This window comes from Schistocerca piceifrons, chromosome 3 (genome assembly GCF_021461385.2).
Source record: "Schistocerca piceifrons isolate TAMUIC-IGC-003096 chromosome 3, iqSchPice1.1, whole genome shotgun sequence".
Taxonomy (NCBI): domain Eukaryota; kingdom Metazoa; phylum Arthropoda; class Insecta; order Orthoptera; family Acrididae; genus Schistocerca; species Schistocerca piceifrons.
Genome location: NC_060140.1, coordinates 412,276,590 through 412,301,825, shown reverse-complemented (window position 1 = coordinate 412,301,825; position 25,236 = coordinate 412,276,590). Strand labels below are relative to the sequence as shown.

At 39.8% G+C, this 25,236-nt stretch overlaps 1 protein-coding gene across 1 annotated transcript in view; it reads left to right on the top strand.

Moving 5' to 3' along the window:
* Positions 1-16,676, top strand: part of LOC124788322 (beta-1,4-galactosyltransferase 7) — a 28,577-nt gene extending 11,901 nt beyond the window's left edge. The window contains exon 5 of the mRNA XM_047255561.1: positions 15,203-16,676. Within this exon, the coding sequence (XP_047111517.1) occupies positions 15,203-15,476 (274 nt within the window). The 3' untranslated portion in view covers positions 15,477-16,676. The remainder of the gene's footprint in view (positions 1-15,202) is intronic.
* Positions 16,677-25,236: the final 8,560 nt, after the last annotated feature.

Sequence of the window (25,236 nt, the reverse complement as noted above, 5' to 3'; positions counted from 1 at the left end):
TGAGAGAATGTATGACCCTCTTAATTTCAGAAGTAGAAGTTGGTGGTATGTTAATATGATGTAATTGTATGACAGTTACTTCTTCAACATATTGCTGCGATCTTTCTCTGGAACTGTTGGTCCCTATCCTTTCTACTATGTTTAAGAAATGGTTATTAAATACATTTGATACCTGTGACCTGTCATTTATTACCCTTCCATTCAATTCAATAGTAATGTTATCCTCTTCTGTGGTTGGTTGTCCTGTCTCTTGCTTCACTATATTCCATATTGCCTTAATTCTGTTGTCAGACGTACTGATTTCTGACATTATGTGCATTTTTCTTGATTTTTTAATAACGTTTCTTAGTAATTTTGAGTAGTTTTTGTAGTGTGAACTACTGCAGGGTCTCTACTTGTTCTTGCCAAAAACTGAGCGAGATGGTGCAGTGGCTAGCACACTGGACTCTTATTCGGGAGGACGACGGTTCGATCCTGCGTTCGGCCATCCTGATTTAGGTTTTCCATGATTTCCCTAAATCGGTCCAGGCAAATGTTGGGATGGTTCCTTTGAAAGGCATGGCTGATTTCCTTCCCCATCCTTCCCTACGCCGATGAGACTGATGACCTTGCTGTCTGGTCTCCTCCCCCAAAACAACCTAACCCACCCCTCTTGCCAGAAGATATATTTCCCTTTTCCTTTCACAAGGTACTTTATCCCCTTAGTGATCCATGGTTTCTTACATGATTGTTTAATGTCCCTTCTGATTAGCTTATGCGGAAAGCTCCTTTCAAATGCTGGTATGAATTTATCATGGACTAGGTTAAATTTTATATTGGCATTTGGTTCTTTATAAATTTCATCCCAGGCTGTTTCTTGTAAACTGCTCTTAAAAACATTTGCCCTGTAGTCATTAATGATTCTGACTGACTTCCACAAAGGTGTATCCACACTGTAAGGCACAATGTTATTTATCATAACTAACTGTGCATCATGATCAGAGAGTATTTGTTATTGGGTAAACAGTTATTTTCTTGCTTTGTGCCTCATCAAAGAAAACATTATCAGTTCGGGACCTACTGTCTTTATCCACCCTTGTTGGAAAGTTAACTACTGAGAGCAAATTGTAGACTCCAAATAAGGTTTCCACATCATTTTTCCTATCAGAATCCTTTAGAAAATGTACATTGATACCACAGACTGTTAACTGCTTGCCGATGTCTGACAGACAGCACAGTAAGGAAACAAGGGTCCTCATAAATAATTCAAAATTTCCCAGTGGAGATGTGGTATACTGTTACAATTAAAAGTGGACTGTTTTTCAGCATTAATTCACAAGCACACACTTCTGTGTGCTGATCACTACAAAATCTACTTGTGTCAATGCTTTTGAGCTTGTGTTCTGTCTTAAAATATGCAACAACTCCTTTTCCCATATTAGTTCTGCATGAGTAAGCTGGTAGACTGTAATCTTTTGTATATAATTTATCTAACCCCAGAGAGGCACAGAATGTCTATCTTTTCCTCTAAATTTTGCAAGCAGGCAAGAAGCTCTTCTACCTTATTACTCAATTCTCTAATATTTTGGTGGAATAAGCTAACCTTACTTTTCTATGTTGAATATTACATGACATGACCGACAAGTCAAGATGCAACCACTGTGCTGCATTGTACATGGGCATGACAGCCTACAAGCTGTCTGTCTGCATGATTGGTCACTTACAAACTGTATCCCAGAAACAACTGGACCACCCAGTTGCTGAGCGTGCTGCCCAACATGACCTTTCTTGTCAAAAGCTTACTTGTTTGACAATCTTTTTTGTTGTTTGTATCTGGGACTCAGCATGTCTGCCATATGGTGAGCAGCAACTATTCTTTTCATAATATTGTCATTATTCCATTCCAGATTTTCCATTGTTTAAAATGACAAATATTGTAACTGTTTTTGACCATGTCACTAGACAATAGCCTTTTTGAGGAAAACTGTTCTTTATGTCTTCACAAAACTGTTCTCGCCTTCTGACATGGTGTAGACGCTAGCTATGAAGCAGCTGATGCAGGGTTGTCATGAAATGGAGTAAGATTTCTCCCATGAAGATAATTGATTTAAATTGGTTACAATACCTGTTATTCCCTCATAGATTTGAATATATAACACAATGTACCATAGCCAAATGAACCTAATTGTTGTCCACAGCAACACAGTTTGGCAACATGGACTTCGTCACTTGCCTGCGGTCACACTCATGCAGACCTCAAGCCCTTCAAATTTCTCTCTCACTCCTCCTCAAAACATGGAGCTACCTTCCAGCTTGATGTGGATTGTAGTGCTACAAATTTGATGTAATGCCATTATAGTCATATTTTGCAGAGTGTCTATAAATACTGTCAGTGAAATGACAGCTCAGGATGAAGCAGCACCTGGTATTGTAACGTCACATTGTTTATAATCTTTTGGTGTGATGTCGTAGCACAACACAATTTTTTTTTTTTTTTTTAAATCACTTCCATGTTTTCATGTGCTTAGATCATATTGCTAATATTTAGTAAACAGTTTTGCTTTCACATGTCCACACTTTTCAGATTATATTGATTGCCTTTGGCTCAAAATCAAAGCAGTAAGTAAATCTCATAAAGAAACAGTAAGCCTAATGATGGAGAGTCATTTAAGTGGTCTCTTTGCAGAAGTCCTCATCAATTCCATAGAAAATAAACAATTAAGCAATAAAAAAGACTTATGCTGAAATAATCTCGAGCTCAAGGTAACTAGGTGATTTTTTTTTTTTTTTTTTTTTTTTTACTTTTTAAGGGCTCCACATACAACTTAAGTCATTACATGTCAAATTTAACAACCCACACCATATAATTTTCGCAGTAGATAATGAAAGAAATTGAAGTATTAATTATCTGGACATTACCAGTAAAACTTCGTTACTTGTTTATAAAAAGCTAGATACCACAGATAACTTCACTAACAGTAAAAGTAATTGCTTCACCAATTTTATGGACCTTGTAAAAGCAAACAAATCTACACTGGTTTTAATCCACTGTACAAAATCTTGAAATACTGTTTTTTTGTGTGTGTGTGTGTGTGTGTGTGTGTGTGTGTGTGTGTGTGTGTGTGTGTGTGTGTGTGTGTGCGTGTGCGCGTGCGTGCGTGTGTGTGTGTGTGTGTGTGTGTGTGTGTGTGTGTGTCTTTCCCATAAATGGTTGTTTTTAATAGATTGTGAAAGGAAAGAAGAGATGTTAAGTCACACTGTCAAATGCCACACCTTTGATAACTAAGCCTTGAAGGTAAACATATCTTTAGAACAAAAACACAAGCATTGTTAACTGAGAAATGTGCTCATGTAAAAGCAAAAGTGTTTACAGTCCAAGCCTTTGAAAACAGTGGAATGATTACAAAAAGATCTATTTTGCTGCAGTATCTTGCCACAAGACAGTAAACAATTTGTCCTTACAATACCGACTGCTGCTTCCTTACTAGCTGTGTGGGTTACATTTTTATTTTTGTCATTTACAGAAATTTGCTGCAAAACGTAACAATATCATTGTATCAAATTTGCATCATCTGTTTAAGCTACACACCTGCAAAAAAGCAACGGACAGCAACAGGAGACTATGCTATAGCAGTTTAAGTTAGGATAGATTTTACTTTATAGCATAAGGATATGTCCTGTATCAGACGTAAACACAATAAGGCATGGGGCACTAGAGGAAAATCTGAAACACACAATACTATGCCCATATGGGCAGAAAAAACACATCAAGTTTATAATTTTGTGCGACTGGTTGCAGTCATAAACACAATGCTACAAAATGATTTTTATGTTGGAAAAATGGTTGTGTAATAGTTGCTATTATAAAATGATTTAGTGTGGATTAGTTGCTGTGATCTGAATTAATACACATACTGCAACACACATTAGCAGTCCTTTCACATAATTTTGTTTGTACACGAGAAAAACAGATAATTATTTCAAATGGGGAAAAATGTTCTGATAATATAGGAATTCAATTCATCTAAATAGTTCAGTAAATAGCTATCACGCATTGTGCTCTGATTTTCTATGGATGATGTTTAGTACTGTAGGAACGGAAATTTTGCTGTTAATGAATTCACACACCAGTCCTGATTTTATTTTTACTCTGTGTGTGTGTGTGTGTGTGTGTGTGTGTGTGTGTGTGTGTGTGTGTGTGTGTGTGGGCGCACGCGCGCGTGCATATAGGGTTTGTAGCGATTGCTCAGTTACTCATTCTGTTTAATTTTCCAATTCAGCAGGTAATTTATCTCTTTTTGCCATTACTTTTGCAGCAGCGATCGGGAAGAAGCAAATGCTTCTGTTCTGCCCATAATAGTATACTTATCTGTTATGTACATACAGAGTGTTGTGAAAAGCAAAATTCTTTGATAATCAGTGATATTCACTACACTCATTAAAGATAATGTGTTTTTCACCTTCAGATGAATTAAATTGTTTGGAAAACCAAAAGCGTCCAATTATTACCAAGGCTTATTTTCTTTGTTTATAGTCCAACCAGCGAAGGAAAACTTGGAGCAAAAATTGTGTAGTTGCAAATTTTTGTACAGTGGTGGTGGTGGGGGAGGGGGGAGGAGTATAATGAACAACCCTGTCTTGTGGAGTGCAAGTGTGGGGGAAGTGGGGTATTTAAAGGTAATTTTTTTATGTTTTTTTTTCTTGAGTATCTCAAAAAGAGCAGCTTCTAAGGAAAATCTCTCCCTGCACAAAATTAAACTGCATTAATTATTTATTCTACACAGTCATAGTTTCCAAATGTAGCCAATATGATTACAGTTAAAACTGCATTAGATTTCCTACCAAAAAAGATCCTATTCATTTATCTCTAGGAGTAATAGTTTCCACATTGCAGGGGATGGAGAAATTGCAAATTATTAAAAATATTTTTTAATGTATATTGTTAAATAATGTGGGTTAAGAACAAATATTAAATGATTATACTAGATATAAATGTATTAGAACAGTCTTAAGGGATAAATTGTGTTCTTGGGGTGTAACAGCATGGTAAGATGGAGATGGAGGCTAGAAGTGTGAGGGTAAGTACATTGCCGGATTGTGGTCCTGCACTTACTTCCTTCATAGGTCTGCAAAATGAAGAGTGTGCAGGTAATTCCCCATTTTTCTCTACCACACTCCTCACAAAAAGCAACTACAAGGTGCCTCACAAAGTTATACCAACCCTTCTGCAACTCGCTTATGAATCACTGGCTCCGTAATGTGCAGATGAGCCTGAGAGTGTTATTTTCCACAAAGTCTGTTAACACTACATACAATACAGATAATTATATCAACACACAGAAATCATGGGGACAGAATCTATGTAAATCTCTGCACACTGTTTACAATGTTAGAGGGAATTTGATTCTTAGTGTGTATGGCAGCTGTGGCATTCTTCTGGGAAAGGCAACTTCCCTCTTCATGAACACTGTTCAGTTTTAAGTTTACATAGCAACTTTACCCCCACAGCATTTCCTGCCCCGTTCTCACACATGAATAGAGAAAATAACTTCACTGAGGTCATGTATATATGATCATGTTATTTTCAGTTTATTAAGTGATTAATTACTTGCAGTTGTTAAATGAGCTATTATGTGAAGAAGTTCAACAGCTGCAGCTGTCAATATGTATTGTTGCCATTGTCAGTGGGTGGAATACTTCTTGTAGATTGGCAGTATCAAATGTGTCACCCCAGCCTCAGCTTCCCCAACATCTGAAGAGGCCCAGAAGCTTAAATTGTCTGCTCTACAACAGAAGGTCACGTAGGTGTTATAGAACTTCAGATTTTTCAGCATAAGTCAAGCAATGCATTACAACAGATTACTCTTCTAGATCTGAACATGATCAGTCCTATTCCATCACACCTTTTACTTCCACCTTGGAAGATATGACACTGATGTGTGGTAAGTGGCTCCACTCATTGTAGTCTACTCTCTAAGTGCTAGCAATTGATAGATAGAAGAGATTTATGCTGGCTATCAGTGATACAATTTATGGTGAAAGAAATGTAGTAAGTTTCTGGTCATTCATCAATTCACCACCTAGTGACTTCACTGTTACATGGCTTTATAATATGCTGCCGATGATAGACAGCAACAAGACACCACGTTTACAAATACAATCCTTTTCGCACCAGTGCTACATATTACAAATTACGCAGCTGTCAGTAATTGTTTATAGAAACATATTTTACATAGCTCACTGAATAATTATAAAGAAGTACTCAATTAACTTAAAATAAATTTAATATACAAACATGAGGTCAGTGAAGTAATTTTGCCCACTTATATAAGAGAACTGGACAGGAAATGCTGGGGCAAAATAGTCTCTAAATTGAAAAGTGAGCAGTACTTGGGTGGAGGAAGTCTCCTTTCCCACAAGAACACTAAAACTGCTGTAGAGAGTGACTAAGAATCAGTTTCCGCTTTAGCAGTGTAGAAAAGGCAGAAGTTTGCATAGAATCAGCCCATATGCTTTTCTTGCATTTGTATTATTAACAACTCATATATGTATTGAATGTAGAGTTATCACACATTGTGGAAAATAAACACCCCTCCCTATGGGCATCTCTGTGCACTGCTTTGAATGAGACTCATAATGTGAGCTGTGGAAGGGTGAGTATAACTTTGTGAAATATCCTGTAGTTGCTTTTTGTGATGCAGTGTGATATAGATATTGAGGAATTGCCTGCTTGCTCTCCATTTTGCAAATCTACGAAGAAGGGAATTTCATGACCACCTGCCTTCCCTCATGTATGTACAGTCCATCCAGCCCCATCTGTCTACCCTGTTGTCCAGCCCATCACACCCTTGGAACACAATTTAACCCTTAATACAGCTCTGTGGCACTTTGATGTGGTACACAAATTTAATATTTTTTCTTAATCCACTTTGTTTAACAATAGACATCAATTTTATGCCACTAAAACATTATTTATAATGATTGTGATTTTTCCATTCCTTGCAATGTGAAAACTATTGGTCCTAGAGAAGAAATAAATAGGACCTTTTTGTAGGAAATTCATCATAGTTTAATTTTGTACTGGGAAACATTTTTGCTAGAAGCTGCAGTTTTTAATTTGTTAAAGAAAAACATAAAAGATAGATCTTTGAACACACCCATTCTCATGCTTACTCCGTACTGATCAGGATTTTTAGTATGTTGTTTATGGCTGTCCTTCAACACTGTTCAAAATTTGTGATTACACAATAGTTTTTCCTGTTCGACCTCTCTTGGTCTTTGTTGACTGGGCTGTTAAAGTTGTAGCATATCTGACATATTTTTATTTACATTTAAAACAATGATACTTCACAGAGTTAATTTGTATGTCCCATTACACTCTTTCGCACTCTTTTGTGTTAGGTGTACTTGTGCATTACAGTTAGCCGTAATAGTTTAAGAAATTGTTCTGTTTGTTTGCTGTTATCTATTCCTGTTGTTTCAATCTTTTCAAAAGTTGGCCTTCTGTTTCAACCCTAGCAAATATTTTATTTAATCTGTACTCAACCAGAGATTAGTTTGAATGCTACAGTGCTTACTAGGTTTGGTTCTGTTGCAGCAGTGGCATACCCATGCTGTCTGCTGACCATTGTACTAACTTATGGAGCCAGTTATGGGAGATCAAAGAGTTTAATGTAGATCGGCAATTTTCACATTTTCATATCACTGCCAGAGGTGATAATATTCTGGGACTAACTTAGGATTGAACTTACGACTTTTGGATTGTAGTCCGACACTTTCCTATTGGATTAAAGTTTGGTTTGGTTCACAGAACTAGAGATATCGAAATTTGTAGGTATTCAAAAGTAATTTCCCAATCTGCCTAAAATAGCAAGTCAGTAATTATAGTCCAAAACTTATTTCTTCATGGGCAGTGGAGGGGTGATGGGAGAATAATGAGAAGTGACAAGGGGGCATAGATTAGAGAGCATAGTAGTTGAGGAAGCTGTAGTATCTAGTTTGGGACTGATGTTTGCTGGGCATATTGTCAGAATGAAATCTGATGGATCAGAGTACTTTTATTCTGAATTTGTCATAAGAGGAAACAAGCAGGACATGGTGCTTAAAATCATCAATTGCAATAAGTGCAGATGTCTGGAGAGGCCTTCATCCAGTGGTAAATGGAGTTATGACTGTTGCTAAACAAATAAATGACATTATTTGCTCAGATATGTCAAGCTAAATCTCATGTTCATTCCTCCGTTGGCAATTAGCAGTCAAGATAAGAATTGCTGCGAACATTTTCCTTTGTGCTTGGTTACATATGTCCATACATTGATGTCATTACTCCCCTCAGCAGGTTTGTTCTTCTGTGAGTTCATCTTTACACAGCAGTGTTCTCCATATTTTAACATTTATTTCTTTATAATAAAGTTGATTTCTTGTCTTTTTTAGAACAAGTGACATTTGGAACAAAAGATTTAGTAGTGTTGAAAATGGGCTTTCCTGGTATTTCATGTTCACATTTAGAATATGGTGTTCTTATCATAATGTAAAATGTCTTCCCAGAGCTAAAGACGAGCAGATTAATGTTGAATAAAACTGCTGCATCCCCACATGGAGGCTCTCAACTCTCAAAGAGAGTGGGTGCTTGGGCAACACTGGATCCCAGCCCATACATTGCTATTTTCCATTCTGGTCTGCAAGCCTGTCCTTCTACTGCTATTCTCTCCCTCTGCCCTTCCAAGGGCTGTTCTTCTTGGTGCTGACCACACATGACTGGTTTTTGATTTTGGACATTACTTTTTTTTCCTCTCTTCCAGCACTTTACACACCTTTTCATCCTACACTACATGGTCTGCATTTTTAGGTCTGACCTACCATACCTCTTCCAAATTTCACAAAAATGTGGATCATGCAGGGAAGGTCACCCAATGGAGTGTATATTCCATCTTTGTGCATTTGTATCTTTGCATCATTCCTGTTTCGCAACAGTTACATGCCCAAAACCCAACACGATAGCCATTCCATTGTGGGTGTGTGTGTGGGGCCGAACGTCAAGTACCTGCATGGTGGTAGCCCCCTGCATAATGGTGCCTGAGCTGGAAACTCATCACGTTTGCTAAGAAGTATATGCTCATCAAGGCTGGGACACAGGGACTCCAGGCAGTGAATTACTAGCCAAGTAGCCATTGTTGAGGCTGTGTGGATGCCTCCCATTCAGAGTGGGTGGCACCATTGCAGATGACTCCCATATGAAACAGATTAAGCTTTATTCCGCTGTTGGCCAACGGCCCCAACAGTCGCTTCTGAAGGGAAAGGTTCTTACAATTCAGAGAGATATGCCCCAAAAAGGCTTCCTTCCCTGATAATGCAGTGGGAGGGATGTAGGACTGAGAGACAAGGGGAGAAGTAGCCCATAGTTTCCTAATACCTAGGATGGAAGTGGATTCCTTTTTGCCACAAAGCTGTTATTCTTTGTTCAAAACATTGTGGGTAGGTTTGGGGTAGTAGTAGCAGCAGTCTTGAAAATGAAGAGTGGTTCAGTTCTGATTAAAACAGCATTCCCTGCCTGGTCACAAGTGCTGCCGGCATGTAACAGTATGGGTGACACTTCTGTAACTGTAAACCCCCTCCCCATAAGTCTCTTTTGGTAAAGGGTATCATTTTCCACCACAATCCTCTATTACAAACCAATGACAAGTTACATGTCAATTTGAAGTGATGGGGCAGGAATTTTGTCTGCTGTGCCCAACAGGGACCAAAGGACAATTGGGCTGCTACTGGGGCCTTCATCTTGGCCGTGGAAGGTGACTCATTGCCTGAAAAGGTGCAGGTGATGGCATATCAATGTGATGTGAAACCATATGTTCCCCTGCCCTACAGTGTTTCAGATGCGAGAGATTTTGGCACATGTCTTAGTGTGGTAATGCTAGCCCTCTCTGAAGGGATTGTGTACGTAAGTTGTGCACAAATGTTCCTTGTGTCCGTCTACCCATCTGTGTCAGCTGCAGAAGGCATCATTCCCCATATTCACTGAACTGCACTGTCTTCTAATGAGAAAAGAAAATCCAAGAGTACAAGACTCTTGACTGACTGACATATCGAGAGGCCAAGAAGAAATATGATTGTCTGCATGCTGCACTTGTGATTACGACGTATGCTACGGCTACAATGATGTAATCCTCTCTAGCAACAGTACCCTTACCCTGTGTACCGTCTGTGTCAGGCTTTTCAGAGCTGCTCCCATGGCAGTGGTTGGGCACCCTCTTCCTACTGCTGTCCCTAACACCCACTTTGGGAACATTGCCTCTCCACCTGTCAAGGAAATTGGTGCCCAACACCCAGCTGGAAAAGCATCGCCCTCCTCCAGCATCTCTCATCAGGAGCAGGTCCCTCGGGACACTGCCTCCCACATTTCTGCTGATCTGCAATGAGATGCCAGCCAGTGGCTGAAGGGGCCACAGGCTGCTGCTCATAGGACTTTATGTTCCTTCTTTGCCCTGAAACTTAGGCAGACAGGCCCTCACAGACATCAAAATCATCTGCAGAGGAGGAGGAGGAGGAGGAGGAGGAAGAGACAAGATGTAGTCCTAGAAGGAAACTGTGGTGGCCTCCATGCTACCAGATCCTGCATGTTCTGTCTCTGTATCCGAGGCGGAAATCCTGGTGGTCCCAGTGGCATCGAATCCTCCCACACAACCTGATTCAGGACCAATGTATATTGATGCCATATCCTTGCATCTGGTGGCAGTAGATGACACAGGGCACAACCTGCTTGCTTGGTCTCATCAAGTGCCCACTGGATACCGATAGCTGGTTCTCCAATGGAACTGTAGCAGTTTTTTCCACCACCTGGCTGAGCTTTGATGTCTCCCACATGTTTCCTCTGCTTTTTGTAGTGCCTCCAGGAAACTTGGATCCCAGCAATGTGGACCTTTATCCCCTGTGGTATTGGGGCTAATTTAAGATTCGCGCTAACTGTGAAAGACTATCAGGCAGAGTTTGCACATATGTTCTGATCTCTGTCTATAGCAAACATATACCATGCAGAGGCTGTGGTTGCTCGTGTGAGATCGTCTCTGGATTTTACCGTCTGTGATGTCTCTCCCCCTCCCAATGGTGAAGTGTCTCAGAACATGTTGTCTCCACTGATTTCTCAACTCTCCACACCCTTCATAATTTAGGGTGACTACAATGCCCTAAGATTTTGTGAAAGTTATCAAAAACTTGCTTGCAAAGCTGGAGTTTTGTTTCTTGAATACTGGTGCCCCCCACACTTCCTGGTGGCATATGGCTCTTGTTTGGCCATTAGTCTTTCCCCGTGATGACTTGTGTTACAGGGATCACTTCCTGATCGCCCTGTCCCTCCTTAAGCATCACTCATGTGGACATCCACCCAGATGGGCCCTCAACAATGCTGATGGGGTATCTTTGCCTTGCCATTAGCACCCTGTCACATGGAGATATTGAAGCAGCTGTCCAGAGCACAACTGCAGTCATTCTATCAGCAGCTGACTCAGCGATCTCCTATTCCTCGGGGCCCCCCGCAACAGAAGGTGTTACCGTGGCGTTCCTCCGAAATTGCTGTGGCCAGTAGAGATTATAGACAAGCTCTACAAGTCATAAGTGACTTCCTTTGAAGGAGCACCTCATTACTTTTAAACAGCTCCATGCCTGGAACCACCATCTAATAAAATGACTGAAACATGAATGTTGGGAATGGTATGATACTACCATTGCACTGCATACCATTCCTCAGGTTTGGTCAAAGATTTGATGCCTGTATTGATACCAGTCCCCAAAGGTGTTCCTAGTGTCTCCTTGACAGATGTTGCTACAGTGACCCATTTGTTGTTACCAATCATTTTGCTCTGCATTATGTTCAACCTTGTGCACCTGAGAATTATCAGCCTGCATTTTATGTTCTCAAACAGCAGATGGAGTGTATTCACTTACCTCTCACTACATGCCACCTGGAACCATATAATGCTGTGTTCAGTGAGTGGGATTTCCTCAGTGCACCAGCCCTTTGCCCTGACACAGTTCCAGAGCCACACCTTATCCATAGTCAAATGCTCAAACACCTATTGATGGATTGCCAACATTGTGTCCTAGCCATTTAAAACAGTATCTGGAACAAGTTTAAGTTCCCAGCTTAGTAACAAGGAAGCTGATTGTCTAGGTACTGAAACCTGGTAGACACCACCGTGAGAGTCACAGCTATTGCCCAGTTAGTCTCCCTAACGTTCTCAGCATGTTGATTGAATGCATGGTGAGCTAGTGGCTGCATCGGTACTTTGGGTATGTGGGGGGCCTTTTGAATCTGCCACAGAACTGTTTTCACCTATGCTGTCGTATTGCTGACAGTTTGGTCTGCCTGGAGCTTGGTATCCAGACAGCTTCTCCCCGCCAACAACACCTTATTGCTGTCTTCAGTTTGCAAAGGGCTTGTGATGCCACATAGCGTCGTCATATCTTCAGTATGCTACATGAGTGGAATCTCCAGTGACCCACGATTTTTGTCCTGATGTCATCTTATCTTGGGTTCAAGTTGGTGCTTCCCACGGTACTCTCCGTATACAAGTGAACAGGGTCCCGCAGGGTACTATATTGAGTGTGTCGCTTTTCCTTGTGGCTATCAATGGTCTAGTTACAGCTGTGGGTTCTACAGCGTCACCCTCCTTGTATGCTGACAATTTTTGCTTGTACTATTGCTCGTCAACTGTAGGTGTTGCTGAATGCCAACTGCAGCTTGCCATATGAAAGGCATCGTCCTGAGCACTCACTCATGGTTTCAGCTTTTGGCCACCAAGACATACAACTAAAACTCTGCCTCAAAGATGAGTTGCTGAACATGGTGGAATCTTGAATGAAATTAGTAGAGCACTTGCCCGCGAAAGGCAAAGGTCCCAAGTTCAAGTCTCGATCTGGCACGCAGTTTTAATCTGCTAGTTTTATGGTACAATCTTGTTGTTTTTCGGGACTGGTCTTCGGTGCCTTGTTGTAAATTCCTCATCTTCACCAGCTTAAGAAGAGGTGCTGGTCACTAGCTAGGGTGCAGATCTCTCTCTATTTCTGTGGCTTTATAAAGCTCTGGTACTGTCACATCATGATTATGGAAGTCTGGCATGTGGCTTGGCATCGCCTTTGGCATTGCAGATGCTGGAACCAATACGCCATTGTGAGGTCCGACTCGCAACAAGTGGCTTTAGGAATACCCCTGTGACCAGCCTACTTGTGGAGGCTTGGCCCTCCACTGCGAACCAGACAATAACAGTGACTGCTCAATTATGGGATACACATTCGCTGCTCTCCTGAGCATCCGAACTACCATGTTCTTTTTCCTAGTAGAGAGTTCTACCTCTCAAAATAGAGGCCAGGAGTGGAGTCACAATTGCAGCACGCATATTGTGTCCACTGTGAACTCCAGCTTTCCTCATTGTTGCCTCTTGTCAGAGACTGATCGTGTATGCCTCCATGGTGTGCACCCCACTCTTAGATCTGTCCCGACCTATCCTTTGGACTTAGAGACTTTGTTGACCCATGGTCTTCTGCCACCTATTCCTTGCCGTCCTTGATGCATTTCCAGGTTCAGAAGTGGTATGCACTAAAGGCTTGGTGGTGACTGATGAACCAGTTTTGCCCACACACATGCAAGGTGCAATGAACTTTTCTCCCTGCCAAATGGATGTATTGTATTCACTACTGAATTGATGGCCATCAAATAAGCCCTCATTCACATTTGTTCTTGCACGGGCGAGATTTTCATAATCAGCTGTGATTCCTTGAGTAGTTTTCAGGCTGTTGACTAGTTCTGGACCCCTGGTCACATAGGGATCCCGGAGAATGAACATGCTGACCAGTAGGTGACAAGGATGCCGACTTTGGAGATAGTGGGACAAGCTCTTCGATCATCTTAGTGCCATCAGTTGGGAGCTTGAAGCACAGAATAATGTACTCTGATTTCTCGGAACAAACGGTGGGCAACAAAGGGGACTCCAATCATGTAGCAGTCTTTCTTTCATGCTTCTTGCAGGGAATCCACCATTCTCTTTCTGCTTTGTGTTGGCTGTTCTTGGCTGTCCCATGGCCATATCCTATGACATAAGGATCCACCCCATTGTCGGTGACCTACATTGTACTGGATTGCCCAAATTTATGACAAAATCTTAAACGTGCTGACATGCTGCCTTTGGTGCTAATGGACGACACCGAAGCAGCTGATCTGGTTTAATGTGTGTTACTCATGTAGGTGGTTTCTACTTCTTTGTGTGAGGTAGGCTACTTTGGTCTGGTCAACTGCTTGAGGGACTGGAGTGGTTCCCTGTCACCTGTTCTCATCCAGGGGGTCCATCTCTACTGCCCTTCCAACCATTTTACTCTTCTTGTTCTTTTACATTTGTTATTGTTTCAATTTCATGTCGCTGTCATTCACTGTCGTCAGATTTTATCAACTTGTTCACATTGCTAGTGTTCTTGTGATAATGGAGGGTGGGGCAACACTGGTCAGGTGCAGAGAATGCATCTCCCACTACATAACATGTCCTGGGGCCCTCCAGCTACTTTCTTGGTGGAGCAATTCACCCACCTTACTCCTTCTCACCCCCCTCTCTCACTTCTACTTTCTTCTATCTCTCAGTTTTATTGCTTCTCGGTTGCAATTTGGTTCATCAGGATTCATCATCTGTGTCCTTTCTCTATGAACTAGGTTGAAACCCATTTCCTGCCATCCTGGAGCTTGTACTTAATCTCTAATGACTTCATTGTTGATGGGATGTTAAACACTAATCTTCTCCCCCCCTTCCCCCCCCCCCCCCCAAATGACCAAATCAATCCAATTCTAAAAGTACTGCACACTTAAGTGAAAGTTGATGTGAGAAGCATGCCCATTACTTATCTATGTGCAGGCCAAAATGAACATAAAATCAGCAGTGGGACTTGTCTTGTTCTCTGTTTGTTGTTACAAGAAGTACAGACAGTAATTTAACTATCTATTATATATTCTTGTATTGCATTTTCCTATTTTTGACAATGGAGTCTCATATGTTACAAAGGTTTGAATTGGTGACAATTTTGCTGTGAACTTCTTGTAAGTATACCATTGGTTGTTTGATATGTTTGTAGCAGTATTTTACAGGTTTAAAAAGCTGTTTTTTTTTTTCAATTTTGTTCTATTTCTGTGGCTTCAGAATACTAGATTAAATTGAAAATTCATGTACTGATTTTTTTTCTTCATGAGCAGGCACATGCATGATCGTGTAAGACGGAAACGTGATATGACCAAATGCTTCAATCAGATTCAGGTGACACGGCACCGTGATTTGGAGACTGGCATGAATACTGTTTCATATAAACTTGCAGAAGTAAGACAGATGAGTATCGATGATGCTCCAGTTACAGTTCTGAATGTGAAGCTCCACTGTGATAAGCTACTGACTCCATGGTGTGAGTGTGGTTCAAACAATCCCTCAGTACAACGAACTGCGACAGCCAGCAAGCTGAAGAAATCTGGATAGTAAAATGCTAAAGTACAAATATGTTGACATTGTTTTCAGTACAGTATTATATAACATTTTGTAATAGTGAGTTGACAATAGTCATTTTGTGTTAAGATTGGAACAGGCGTAATATGAAGGTGTTTTGTATTGTACTTTTTGTATTGTTTACTACCTAGAAGTATGCTACTTTATATTGTGTACCACATGTTTATTTTCTGTTAATTTTTCATATAATGTTTTACACTTCTAAATACATGTAATGTTACCTTTGCACACAAATATAATGTGCATCAGAAGCTTTAAACATAATGTTCATTGTATTTGTTGCTACTTTGATGTTGTACTCTGCATATTTTAAGAGATTGATAGGTAGAGAAATATGCTGTATGATAAATGTGTTACCTTTTTATAATTACCCTTTCTGTTTTGTTTGTGCCAATTTAAAAATTTGTGGAATGTGTTTTAGACATAGGTGCAATGCCACTTTTTGTCCATATGGCCTTTCTTTCACGTGAAGTTTTGAAAGAGGACATTAAACAATTAACATGTGAAAGTAAGAAAAATGAATGTTTAATGTGTTAAATAAGGTGTCCTGGTGCATAATATTTCTGGAAGTAGACCGGAAATTGTTATTCAAAGGAGCAACGTCATATTTCAATAGTACCTGAACACAGAGCAGTAGACACTCAGCTTTTTTATCAGATGTAGCTGCTGTGTTGTCAAGTGTTCTCATGATGATACAGTGAATTGAATAATTCTGTTTGTCGTGTGACTGTGATGTTGTCATGCCTTGTACTGGTTGTTGATATGACAGTCAGGTGCTCAATGGGCAGGATGAATAGTATCAGCGCAGTTAGATTGTGTGTGTCAGACACAAAGAACATTCTATATTAGAAATGCAGGCGCTGGGCTTTTGACATGCCACTGAGTCAAGGATGTACAGAGAGTGCCTCACTTTCGCAGGTGGGTGATGGATGAAACGATGTGTTGATGGCTGAATTGCTGTCAACATATACAGATAGTAATACAGAACAGAAGCCATAATGAACAAAATCTCTTGCCAACTACCACTGGCCAGCACCAAAATCATCCACTAGTTTGGTGAGACACTGTGCTGCACCATTACCTCAGCTAACCACAAGGCACTGAGATTAGTGTAGGCACAGAAACATAACATAAAGGACTTGAAAATTGGAGAAAGGCCACCTGGTGGGTGATCATTAGTCCACAAATTTTCACTTTTTTTTTTTTTTTTTTTTTTACAGAAAAAAAATTAGCTGCACTTGATAGGTTTAGATGTGCTGAGCACTAATATGAACATTGCAATTGTCTCTTTGGCATTTAATGTTCAAAGTCATACGTGTGGGGCATTACAAGAGCTATATGCAAAGGTGTTGTGACAAGGATTCCTCTGCCATGAATGAGTGAGGTGGACACTTTGTAACGATTCATGTTGAATGTTACTTAACTTCTTTCTTCTGCCTGGTCTATTGATGAATGAATGCGAAATTTTAATGCGTCACAAAATTTATTCACATTAATCGACATCCAAACTGTGCACTCGTCATGTAAACAAAACACCGACAGACTTCACTGATGTCTTTGACGTCCAAAAGTAACTTCAAAACTGACTCCCTGCAGCATCGCTTTATATAGAATTTTAACAATAACTTCCGAAATAAAGATTATTAATTTGTACAATTTTGATTTACAAAACATAAAGAAACTGATGTTACAGCCGAATAAGGTATAAAATACAATATTCAATGACAATATTTTGTAGTAATATCTTTAGTTTTCCATAAGAAAATCATTCTGAACTTTAATTACAATAATGTCTCTCGTATTATTTTAGTTACGTAAAGTTTGGATTTGGTTACTAATATTCAATGGTAGTACAGAGCTCGTGCTTTATCCGATTACATACATAAAATGCACAAATAAGGCCTCAAATTCTGGAAACTGGAAAACTGAGAGGTGTAAACAATTGGAGAGGTAATTAGAAATGTAATTACAAAGAATTTTAATTACAGAGGAAGACATAAAAATAAATAACAAATGAAAATACATCACTTGGTAATAACTTCCAAGCGGTTTCTCAAGAGCATTGATTTTACAAGTTAACATCTCTGCAGTCTAGAGTTATTTATTGCTAAGGATTTATTACTTCAATTTCTTGATTAGTTACTTAATTTAGTATATGTACATAATTTTATCAATGACAACAATCCACTGATAATTACAACAACGCACGTCCTTCCAGAGCATTCCACATGCCTTCGCAATGAATATCAAGTTTTTTATCTAATAGGACAGAATGATATATATGAAGACAGACATACAAGGCATTAGGAAGCACTGAATTGTCCGATAACTATCCGGATGCATATTTAAAGAAAAGGTTGGTATTGGACATTTCATATGAATTTTGGGGAAGGCTGTATCATTATAACTTACAGTACAATTTGGAAACACTGCTTTACACTATGACTCGTGTGCACACCATCCAATCATGGGAGCATTGTCGAATGTGGAAACCAGGTGCAGTTGTAATTGTCAATGGCCATGGCTATGTGCTCTTGTGCTGCATTAATTCACTTGTTACTGGAATGAGTTTCGTGTTAGCTGGCAGTGAATGTATGTAAGGTGAAGTGTTGAAATTGAAGAATTGTGTTATTGTATATGGAGTACACATTTACAAAAATGCCCCACATCTGCAATAACTCGCCTGATAACTTTTGTTACATCAGTGATCTGATAAGGATGTAGACCTTCCTAAGTGTAAAGTCAAACTCTTGGTCTCACGACTACGGCATGAGAACTCCTCACTGACACAGTATATATAGTATCTCTCTCTCTCTCTCTCTCTCTCTCTCTCTCTCTGTGTGTGTGTGTGTGTGTGTGTGTGTGTGTGTGTGTGTTTTCTAGAATGGCAGAAAAAACTTTAGTGTCATTTCAGTACTGAAGGTGACATTACGTTATGCAGTGTCATTGACGGTTTGCTGGAAGACCTGAACATTACGTACAAACCAGGTGAGAGGGGAATCGCGATAGATGGCTCAAAAAGAAGCCTGGAGGCATAGTAATAAAGACCATCCATTGCTGTCACATGTGCTGCCTTAGGTAAAGAAAGTTATACCAATTTCAAATCTGTAGTAAATTTTGTTAATTAAAATGAGCATGAATGGTGTATGTGGAGATTTCAAAGACTTTGCAGTGCTGTTAGGTTTGCAAGTGGGTTTACACTAAATATTGCTGCTACCTGTGTGAGTGTGACAGTCACTCATGAGATGAAACGCTATTTGCGTCCAGGAACAGCTGCGGTGCCTGGGTAAAAAAATATTGCCAAAGAAACTCTAGTGAATCCAAACAAAAATGTTCCCCACCATTGCACTTTAAGTGCTTCCACCTTCACTGCACAGTGTCTGGGTCACAGTTTACTGTGCAAGCACCATGAAGCTGAGGGGTGGCATACAGACCATGTGCTCTTGTGAAGTGGGTGTGACAATGGAAACTGCCTCTCCCACCTCAAAGTGTTCCCCGAGCACTGTGGTGCATTCAGTGATGATCACAGTAGGCGGTTCCACATGGACACTTTTCATGGAACTGCAATACTAAGGACAGTGGACTACTGCTGTGTTGGCTTATTTCTGCTGGATGTTATAGAGAAATGCTCCAGGCACCACCCACAATGGGAAGGCAAAGAAACAGCTTGAATAACCGAGGTAAGTTCAGTTTGTGTGTGTGTGTGTGTGTGTGTGTGTGTGTGTGTGTGTGTAAACAAAGATGATGTAACTTACCAAACGAAAGTGCTGGCGTGTTGATAGACACACAAACAAACACAAACATACATACAAAATTCAAGCTTTCACAACCAACGGCTGCTTCCCAATGAATTTTAATTGTGGTATTCATATTAAGCACATCACAACCTATAAAGACTGTTTACTTTGTTTCCTGCAAAAAATTCCACTGTGGACCTGTGAAATAAGTAGTCATGCATGGTGGTGCATGCCAAAAGTTCATTAAAATAACGTAAAACCACAAGAACTGACACATTCTGCATGCCAACAAGACACCATTCAGGCAGGTAACGTAATGGAGGTGTTCTAATGTTGGAGATGCTTTCGTGAATGATTTGTCAGACATTGCTGATTTGTGCATATGTACATTTGTGCACAGGTGATATTTCACATATAGCAAGACAATGCAGCAGTGCTCACAGATTGTAACAAAATGATCTTGAGGAAGACTCCAGATCTCAAGGGACTGGAGTGGCATTGCAAGTCACCTTATATCAATCCTGTTTATCGCATTTAGGATACTATTAAGTGACCCGTGCATGTGTTGGACCCAGCTCCAACCTGTGTCGACAAGTTGTGACAGTGGATGGCTCCATAACCCAATTGCTAACATGTGGAATACATGTTACAGCTCTTATTGTAGCAAAATGGACAGCTAATAACTACTAGATATATTTCATCACATGGAAACATCTCCTTTTCTCTGCTATTAAGTGGATAAATCACCACTCACTGGACATAGCACCTCTAAAGTTTGCAAGTAGAGTAAAGTATTGATACTACAGCACTAAATTTAAATTTTCATTCTGCTACCTCTGCTGTAATGCTCAACAAGTTTAATGTTTTGTTATACTGTGAAACAGAAACTGGTGGCTGGAGGGGCAAGTGTAGAAGATTTTCTGCATGATTCTCCCAGTTGAGATCTTGTGGTACATCTCAATTGTCAGAAATCATAAGCCATTGAGCCTGCACGTATCAAGCTGAATCTGGCACATCAAACAGTATAGCCCACAAAACCACACATGTACGAAACAGACATTCACAATACTTTACATGGCACTCACTTGGAAATGACATGTTTACTTATATCTGCCAATAGAATATCACAGTAATGAGTTCCAGCCAGAAGAAAAAGTTAATTCTTTCAAACAATTTATTATGGTTACAGAGTCATATGTCAAGGAAAAGATTTGTATATGTGTTGTTGTGGTGGTCTTTCAGTCCAGAGACTGGTTTGATCCAGCTCTCCATGCTACTCTATCCTCTGTAAGCTTCATAATCTCGAAGTAACTACTGCATCCTACATCCTTCTGAACCTGTGTAGTATATTCATATTTTTGTCTCCCTCTATGATTTTTACCCTCCATGCTGGATGCTGCCCTCCAATACTGAATTGGTGAACCCTTGATTCCTCAGAACATGACCTACCAACCGATCCCTTCTTCTAGTCAAGTTGTGCCACAAATTCCTCTTCTCTCCAATACTATTCAGTACCTCTTTATTAGCTATGTGATCTACCTATCTAACCTTCGGCATTCTTCTGTAGCACCACATTTCGAAAGCTTCTATTCTCATCTTGTATAAACTATTTATCATCCATGTTTCACGCACACTGGACGACGGTTCAATCCCGCGTCCGGCCATCCTGATTTAGGTTTTCCGTGATTTCCCTTAATCGCTTCAGGCAAATGCTGTGATGGTTCCTTAGAAAGGGCGCGGCCGATTTCCTTCTCCATCCTTCTCTAATCCGAGCTTGTGCTCCGTCTCTAAAGACCTCGTTGCGATGGGACGTTAAACAGTACTCTCCTCCTCCTCCATGTTTCAGATCCATACATGGCTACACTCCATACAAATACTTTTAGAAAACACTTCCTGACACTTAAATCTATTCTCAATGTTAACAAATTTCTCTTCTTCAGAAATGCTTTTCATGCCCTTGCAGGTCTACATTTTATATCCTCTCTACTTTGACCATCATCAGTTATTTTGCTCCCCAAATAGCAAAACTCATCTACTACTTTAATTGTCTCATTTCCTAATATAATTCCCTCAGCATCAACTGATTTAATTCCATTCCATTAAAGACACTGTCTATTCTGTTCAACTGCTCTTCCAAGTCCTTTGCTGTCTCCGACAGAATTACAATGTCATTGGTAAACCTCTAAAGTTTTTATGTCTTCACCATGGGTTTTAATTCGTACTCCGAATTTCTCTTTTGTTTCCTTTACTGCTTGCTCAGTATACAGATTGAATAACATTGGGGATAGGCTACAACCCTGCCTCACTCCCTTCCCAACCACTGCTTCCCTTTCGTGCCCCTCGACTCTTATAACTGCCATCTGGTTTCTGTACAAATTGTAAATAGCCTTTCGGTCCCTGTATTTTACCCCGGCCACCTTCAGAATTTGAAAGAGAGTATTCCAGTGAGCATTGTCAAAAGCATTCTCAAAGTATACAAATGCTAGAAACGTAGGTTTGCCTTTGCTGAATCTATCTTCTAAGATAAGTCGTAGGGTCTGTGTTGCCTCACATATTCCAACATTTCTATGGAATCTGAACTGCTTTTCCCCAAGGTCGACTTCTACCAGTTTTTCCATTCGTCTGTAAAGAATTCGTGTCAGTATTTTGCAGCTGTGAGTTATTAAACTGATAGTTTGGTAATTTTCACACCTGTCAACACCTGCTTTCTTTAGGATTGGAATTATATATTCTTCTTGAAGTCTGAGGATATTTCACCTGTCTCATACATCTTGCTCACCAGGTGGTAGAGTTTCGTCAGGGCTGGTTCTCCCAAGGCTATCAGTAGTTCCAATGGAACTAATGGAAACAAGGTCCCAGGACTAGACAACACAACATTCCCATTTGTATGTATATTGTAGTGAAATAATAACATTCTTGAGCCTTTCCATATTTAATGTATTTGTGGAGGAATTATATGTTCTATTTTTAATGTGTTAATTTATAAAACTATTTTATTCAGATTTGTTTCCATCTGGAACTGTGTGCTCCACAATCATTTTAATAATATTCAAGATAGGATGAACAGCAGCTTTGGTTGTAAATTTGTATCACTTTAATACAACTTTAAATAGATTAAACATTTATGACAGATGCTGCCCTTCATCCTATCTTTAATACTACTTTAGTTTTTATTACATGAACATTCAAGCATATTAATTTTAACTTCAGTACCAAGAAGACGATATGTGTTCTTGCTCCCCACAAATAAAATTGACAAACATACCAATGCAAGAATCACGTGTCCAGCAGTTGTTATGCCACATTTTGATAAACTGCTGTGAGGAGGGAGTAAAGATGAAGACAGGAATGGGAGCAGAAATAAGGAACATTGCTGATAACTTTGAAGAGGAGGAGGAAAAGCAACAAGAAATATAATAAAAAATTCTTGGACTTTTTGCTGCATGAATTCTGAGTAAAACCTCAAGCTTTCAACAATTACCATCATTATCTTCGTCAGAGCAACTGACTGCCATGGCTGCTGCTGTGGTAAACTTGCACAGCCCATGGATGGCATCTGATTGATTGGTTTAAATTATAATGCTACAATAGATGGTGCCAACATCAGCACTGGGACACACACACACACACACACACACACACACACACACACACACACACACACCGAGAACCCACTTCCACGCACCACGTGGTCTTGCACATTCTAATTTAAACAGTTTATGGTGTCATAAGAGAATTCAGTATGTATAAGCCCGGATGAAAAATTTATTTCATCGAAAAGAATTTTGTTTTTACTTGCGAGGCTGTGCTCAGCAACTGCTGATTCCTTAAGTTCTTGATTTTTAATGTGCTGTTGACGTTCTGCACAGCAATCAGAATTGGTACTGAGGGACTGATCATTGTAGGTGCTTCCACACCAACAGGAAATATAAATCCCAGGGACCCTGAGGTCAAGACTGTTCTTTGCTGGGTACAGCATTTCTGGTATCCTCTTATGTGATCAAAAAAGAGATCATTCCTCATCTTCCTGTCTATTTCGTAGATGTATCACCACAGAAAGGAATGAGCACAACTGGTAGCTCATTGTTCAGTATTTTCACATTTCCTTTTCTTGGAGAGTAGCAATTTTATATCATTGCTCTGTAGCCATTCTTCCGGAAAATGTTCTTCAGACAATTAATTTTGGAATCCAAATGCTCCTCATCAGAAATAGTTTTTAGCTCTGTATATTACTATATGTAAAATGATTCTCAACTGTACAGGATGGTGCAACCTATGGGCACTGAGAAAAAAATGAGTGTGCATCGGCCTCTGGTACACAGAGTGTAACAGTTGCCCATCTGACTTCTGTTGCACCAACACATCTAAAAAATTGCAACTTTCCTTCTCTCTCATCTTGACAATAAGCTGGGTATTTGGATTTGTGATGTTCATTTGCTCAAGAGCTTTCACTCCATGTGGCCAGACTGTAGACTTTTCTTCAGCATAACCATAAAAAGAAGAAGGAGGAAATGAAGCCAAATTTAGTGCATGTTCCTTAGAATGTTTCATGAAAAAGTTGGCCACTGTTGGAGACAACGGAGGACCTATAAATATTCTGTCAATCATTTCATAAAATTAACAGCCATACAAGAAGTAGGTGGTCATCAGAGCATTTTAGAACAACTTTATAGTTTCAGGAGAAAGTGCTGTACCAAGTCTCAATGTGCCTTCCAAATGGACTTTTGAAAATAGAGAGATCAGATCAAGGCCGTCTAAAACTATCATTTGGACCAACTCAGATTTGATTTTCTCAATGAACATCTGGGAGTTTTTAATGTAATGTTCACAGCAGCCAACCAACAGAGTCATTAACTTGGTTAGATATTTGGTTAACCTCTAGGTGAAAGAACCAATATCACTAAAAATAGGTTTTAATGGCACACCCTTTTTTTTTTAATTTAGAAAATCTGTGCTGCCTGGGAGGTCTAAGAGCTCAAGCTTTGTGTTTTTCATGACATCATCTGGTAGACCAGAATTATTCAGCAGCTCCATCATTTTTCTGGCAGGATGGGGTCCCATTTTAGGTATTTGTGTTTATTGTCCTCCAGCAACAGTGACACTTTACTATGTGTTCAGAACATCATGGGCACATGAAAATTTGAGAACTTCAGAAATCAGCAGTTGCTGGGCACAGTATCACAAACAAACATAAAATTCTGTTTGGTGAAGCAAAATGTTTCTCAGACTTCTATATACTGGGCTTCTGTTATTAAAGAGGTGATAGAAATAAGAATGTGTGAGAACAACTTCAACTAGGACAGTGGATATAATTATAGCAGTGCGTGCAGTCGAGCTCTCAACACAGAGAAGAAACAGAGAAATTTGCTGAACTGTTTATGCTCCTACAGCAGTGGCAGTGTCACCAGTGCAGGTATTGACACCATCTATGACAGCACGACGACATAAGCCAACCGATCAGGAGAGGTCCGAGAACTATTTAAGTCTATCACAGCATCAGCAGCAGTAGTAGTACCAGCAGCAGATGATGATCGTAATAATTGAAAGCATGAGGTTCTAGTGAGAATTGATGTGTCAAGAAGCCTACCAACATTTCATTCAAGAATGTCATCATGAGAAACTTCGTTCTCAAGAAATTAATAGTGAATTAATTTTTTGTTTCTTCATTTTCTTGTTTTTCAGAACTAAGTGTTTCTGAAAATTCAGGATCCAAGGAATCATTTGAAAAAATGGCAATGCTTTCACAAAATGTTCTGAGACAACTTCATCCAGAAATTCTGCATAGTGTACACAATTGTCCCAGTCTTCCACAGTAACATTGTCAATGGCATCCTCAAGTAAACTCTGCAGATCTTTAATTCAGAATGTGAAATACCTGGATATGACTCATTTTGCTATTGCCCATATATTTTATATGGATTATACTGATACTGGTACTGCCCTAAGGGGGAAGTCTCAAAACCTCATGGCCCATTTCTGCTGCTAAGTAGAAATTA